General features: G+C 39.7%; 1 protein-coding gene across 1 annotated transcript; it reads right to left on the bottom strand.

Annotated features, from left to right (window-relative positions):
• Positions 1 to 2,612: 2,612 nt before the first annotated feature.
• LOC128997420 (uncharacterized protein K02A2.6-like) lies at positions 2,613 to 4,235 on the bottom strand. The gene has a single exon (XM_054423059.1). It carries the CDS (start codon positions 4,233 to 4,235, stop codon positions 2,613 to 2,615), a length of 1,623 nt encoding a protein of 540 aa, XP_054279034.1.
• Positions 4,236 to 5,837: the final 1,602 nt, after the last annotated feature.

Here is a 5,837-nt window from a genome sequence, read left to right as displayed (position 1 = left end):
CGACATAGAGCAAACCGATTTTGAGAGTGATGAAAATATTCTATTACCCACTTCTCAACCTGAACCTGAATACTTTCCTAGTCCACAGAACCAAGAAGATGAAATGAATACTACTGCCGAGAATTTACAACCTAGACAAGAAGCTTCTAGAGGAGAGAACCATAACACATGTCCGAGAAGAAGTTTCAGAAGCAGAAGACCTCCTAATTATTTAAATGACTACGTTCATTAACATTAGGGAGGAAGAATGTAGTAAAAAACATGTGTCTTCAATTCTTTATTATTGTTTTGTTGTGTTTGTAAACAAGTCCATTATAATTCAATGTAGTATTGTTCAAGTTATTAAAAACCTTTCTAAAGGTAATAAAAGTTCTTTTCATTCATTCTTACTCTCATTACAACCGCGATCGCATGCAAAAACGGCCACAATTTTGTTCTTTTATTCCAATTTTTTGGCGCCCCCCAAAAAAGCCAATTGTCTCGCGCCCTAGGCACGTGCCTACCTTGCCTATTCGGTAAATCGTCCCTGTCTTATGCATTTCGTAATACACAAACTCCTCCTGGTGAGTGCCAACATCTATATAGTGTTAAAAAAGTGTCTCAGGAATCCGCCCCACTGGGTCTCAAAGTTTCAATGTAATCCTTATGGAAGCAGTATTTGACACATAAACAAAAACATATGATCAGCAGTTAAATTTGGAATGCAGTAGATAAAGAAATAGCTGATAGCATTAATATTAGAACAGCAACGGTATGGATCATAAATTTAATCAAATGACGACACCAGATTGAGGTCCGTGACGTAGGAAGTGGTGAAGGAAGTAGTAAAGGTGAGCAGTCTGGAGCGTTGAAACTGTTTATGACGATTAGATTTAGGTATCTGCATTCCTAAAATTCTATGGGAAGGCAGGAAAACGGGTCCGCGACGTAGGAAGTGGTGAAGGAAGTAGTCAAGGCGAGCTGTCCGGAGTGTGAAAACTGTTTATGACTATTAGATTTAGGTACTGTATCTGAATTCTTAAAATTCTATGGGAAGGCAGGAAAACGGGTACGCGACGTATGAAGTGGTGAAGGAATAAGTCAAGGCAAGCTGTCCGGAGTGTGGGAACTGTTTATGACAATTAGATTAAGGTATCTGCATTCCTAAAATTCTATGGGAAGGGAGGAAAACGGGTCCGCGATGTAAGAAGTGGTGAAGGAAGTAGTCAAGGCGAGCTGTCCAGAGTGTGGAAACTGTTTATGACTATTATATTTGCCATGGAAAGGGGGGGGGACAGGTCCGTGACGTAGGGAGTGGTGAAGGAAGGAGTAAAGGCGAGTTATCTGGAGTGTAGGGTCTGTTTAGGACCAATACATTAAGGTATTTGTAATCCAATAATGGCAATAATGCTAGGGGAAGGGAGGTAAACAGGTCTGTGACGTAGGAAGTGATGAAGGAAGTAGTAAAGGCGAGTTTTTCGGAGTGTGGTAACTGTTTATGACGATTAGATTAAGGTATCTGCAATCCTAAAATGCTATGGAAAGGGAGGGAAACAGGTCCGTGATGTAGGAAGTGGTGAATGAAGTAGTAAAGGTGAGCTGTACGGAGTGTGGGAACTGTTTATGACGATTAGATTAAGGTATCTGTAATCCTAAAATGCTATGGAAAGGGAGGGAAACAGGTCGGTGACGTAGGAAGTGGTGAAGTAAAGTAGTAAAGGCGAGTTGTTCGGAGTATGGGATCTGTTTATGACCAATAGATTAAGGTATCTACAATCTTAAAATTCTATGGGAAGAGAGGGAAACAGGTCCGCGACGTAAGAAGAGGTGAAGGAAGTAGTAAGGTGAGCAGTGTGGAGAGTGGGAACTGGAAACCGTTTGTAGCAGTTAGATTGATGTATCTGCAATGCTGAAATGCTATGAGAAGGAATAGAAGCATGACCACGACATAGAAAATTGTGAAAGATGTAGTTAAGACTAGCAGTGCGGAGTGTGGTCAATGTTTGTTTAGTAAATTGAAACATAATTAACACAACTGAATTTATTGAACTCACAAATCAGACTAAACTAAAAAGTAAACAAAACGTAATAATATAAACAGTCATCTGACAGATGTTATAAATAAAACATATGGACTTATTTATTGATACATAACACTCCTCCCCCCGTTAGGTAGTCCTTCAGATATGCCGGTGGTCGACGGATACGAACAGGTCGAGGACTCATGCTCATCGAAGTGTTTTGGGAGTTTGATCTAGAGACACGTGACCGAACAGGTTGTGGACTCGTGCTAATGCTAGTGGAGTCTTGAATTAAACCAGAAACGTTGAAACCAGCATCTTCTTGATGAGGGTTAATTGAACCTTCTATACCACTAAAGGAATTGCGAGATTGTTGGATCACTGATGGTCGCATTGGTTGTACGTCTGGTGTTCTCATCATAATAGGATTGCGAACCATTGATGGTGGTTGCACTGGACAATTAGATTAGAACAGGATCTAACAACCTGAAATTAAACAAAATCAGAATAACAATAATAGAAAGGTACATTTAAGAAAGGTAGATTAAGGTTAATTAAGGATTAAGGTAGATTAGGTAGATTAGAAAGGTAATTTAAGATACATTTGCGTATTTATGTAGTGATTTTCTGTTTTTTGGGTAAAATATTCTTGTTTATATGATGTGCTTCTGGTGTTCTCATTTGAATAGGATTCTGGAGTAGTGGGTGGAATGGTGGGTTTACTGGAGATTCAGGATTATCCAAGTGTGAGTTAGTAGATGCTTTTGATGTTTCTGAGCGAGGTCTCAATTGGTCAATATGACGTCGTATTTCAATGCCTTCTTTTGTTATCAAATGGTAGCTCAGCGGCCCGGTTATTCTAGTGACTTTAGCAGGAATCCACTTTGGTCCTCGCTGATTATAGTTTCTTGCAAATACGGAGTCATTTTCTTTAAATTTCCTCTGAGGTGACTGTTGGTAATCGTGAAGCGCTTTATCCAAGATTTTCTCTTCTTTGTCACTTGAAGAATAATCTGGGTGAACTCTGTCTAAGATGGTTCTAATACGCCTTCCGAACAGCAGTTCACTCGGTGACATATTAGTAGAACAATTTGGCGTTATATGAGATGATATTAGGAACTGAGCCAATCTTTTTTGCCAATCTCCTTGAAGTATTCGTCGCAAAGAATTTTTTGTCGTTTGGACCATCCTTTCTGCCTGACCATTCGATGACGGATGGTATGGTGCAACCACGACGTGGCGAATGCCATTGCTTTCATTAAACGATCGAAATTCTTGTGAAGTGAAAGCCGACCCGTTATCAGATACTATTGTGTCTGGAACACCATGTGTTGCGAAAAGGCTTCTGAGGACCTTTATAGTTGATCTTGAATCTGTAGAAGGCACCAAAACTACTTCTAACCATTTGCTGAAAGAATCGACAACAATCAAAAACAACTTGTTTTGGAAGGGCCCAGCGAAATCTATGTGGAGACGAGACCAGGGTTGTTTCGTTTTCTCCCAGGGTAGAACTGTTGCTCTTGGAGGGTTGTGACGACTTTGTTGACATGCTTGACAAGAATTCACTATGTTTTCTATGTCTTGATCAAGTTTTGGCCACCAGAAATAGCTTCGAGCCAACGCCTTTGTTCGAACAATGCTCTCATGTCCCATGTGTAGAAGCTTCAGAGCTTGTTGCCTGAGAGTGGATGGAATGATCACCCTAGTTCCCCAAAGTAAACATTGTTTGTATTGAGAAATTGAATTTTGACGAGAAATGAAAGGCGTAAGGTTGAGATCTGAGTTATGAGTTGGCCAACCACGTTGAGTCCATAATAGTACTTTAGATAGAAGTGGATCCTTTTCTGTTTCTTTTGCTATTATATTAGCGGTGATTGGTTTAACCTCATCGGATTCAATGTATAGCACGTCATTCAAGACTTCATTTATCTCTTGATCAACAACATTGGAGGAACATGGAAGAGGACTCAAACCATCAGCATTCGGAATAGAAATCCCCGGTTTGTATACAAGATCAAAGTCATATCCATTTAAAAGGATACTCCAGCAAATCATTCGAGGTGACAGTGTGTTTGGTGTTTGTTTATCCACAGTGAAAAGACCCAGAAGTGGCTTATGATCTGTTCTAATTTCAAAATGCCTCCCATATAAGTAATTGTGGAATTTTTTAACCCCTCCAATGATGGAAAGTGCTTCCCTATCTACTTGAGCATATCTTCGTTCTGACTGACTCATTGTCCTGGAATAAAACGCAATTGGAACTTCCTTTTCCCCTCGAACCTGACTAAGCACACAACCAATACCATAAGGAGATGTATCACAAGTTAGTATAAGATGGCTGGAGGGATTGTAATGAGCCAGTATACTATCGGAAGAAAGGAGCTTCTTTGAAGCATTGAAAGCAAGTTTATGTTTTTCCTCCCACCGCCATTTAACATTTTTGTCCAATAAGCGATGTAAAGGTTCTGCAACATTGGCTTTGTTGGGTAAAAAACAGTGATAGAAATTAAGTAAACCTAAAAATGCCTGCAGTTGTTCCTTGTTAGTCGGATCAGGAGCATCTTAAATGGATTTGACTTTGTCCGGGTTAGGACGAATTCCGTCAGAGCTCACAACAAATCCCAAGAAGTCAACTGATGTAGATAACAAAGAACACTTTTCGCTTTGGAGTGTAATCCCTGCATCTCTAAAACGAGTGAATACTTGTCTTAATGTGGTAATCAATTCGTGTATTGTTCCTGCTTTAACCAAAATATCATCAAAGTAAGGGTCATTGTCCAAGCCCGAAAGCAAACCCTCAATAAAATGTTGAAATATAGATGGAGCTGAGCTAATACCGAATTGTAGTCTTTTTGGTTTAAAAGCACCCTTGTGTGTAATTAGTGTCTAAGCTAGTGCCGACTTCTCGTCAACAACCAGTTGTTGATAAGCTTGGGCTAAATCTAACTTAGCAAAATATTTCCCTTGGTTTAAGTTTGCTAAGAGCTGAGAGATTGGTGGAATAGGATACAGATGATCTTGGATAGCTTTGTTTAACGTTGCCTTATAATCACCGCAAATTCGTATTTTACCATTGCTTTTTACGGAAACAACAATTGGTGTGGCCCAATCCGATACCTGAACAGGTTCTAACACTCCCTGATTAACTAACTTATTCAGCTCTTCTTCTACTGGGGCCTGCAATGCATAAGGTAAAGGGCGCGCTCTTAAGTGAATTGGGTTATAATTCTGGTCAATTTTCAGTTCGATTGGAGGTCCTTTATAGCACCCTAAAGAATTTGAAAATACATCGGAAAATTCACTTTTCAGATGTTGAACATCCAGCTGAGCTTTACTAAGAACTTCAGATTCATGACAGTTGATGGAAAGTACTCCGTTTACTTCAATGTTAAGACTTTTTAGCCAATTACGCCCCAATAAACTATTTCTATTACCTTCAGTTATGACTAACGGAAGGAAACCATTGAACAGTAGGTTTTAAGCAATTGTATTGAACAGTGTGTGTTTATCTATTATAAACTGAACATTAGTTAGCCTACTATCAACGGTCCTCTTCCTCTAAATCAACTCTCTGCAGTGTGTTGTTGCAGTCTCTACCTTGACAATGAGCACACATTGCCGAAAAAGCTAATCCTGACCTTATGCAATTACACGATCGGGCACACTCTTTCTTGCAATCATATGGAATAAAATTCAAGAGTTTATCAGGTGCCGGTGGCAAAGTCATTAAGGTACAAGAACACCGTCTTTTTCAAGCCAACCCCATGAACATGGATCCAGATCCTTCCCAAGTCATTTCTGCACTTTATATTAAACCCGCAAGGTGTGTAAGCGTGC

Source organism: Macrosteles quadrilineatus, unplaced genomic scaffold (assembly GCF_028750875.1).
Source record: "Macrosteles quadrilineatus isolate MER2022 unplaced genomic scaffold, UCM_ALF_1.0 Scaffold_1__1_contigs__length_201487025, whole genome shotgun sequence".
Taxonomy (NCBI): domain Eukaryota; kingdom Metazoa; phylum Arthropoda; class Insecta; order Hemiptera; family Cicadellidae; genus Macrosteles; species Macrosteles quadrilineatus.
This window is presented reverse-complemented; position numbering and strand designations above follow the sequence as displayed.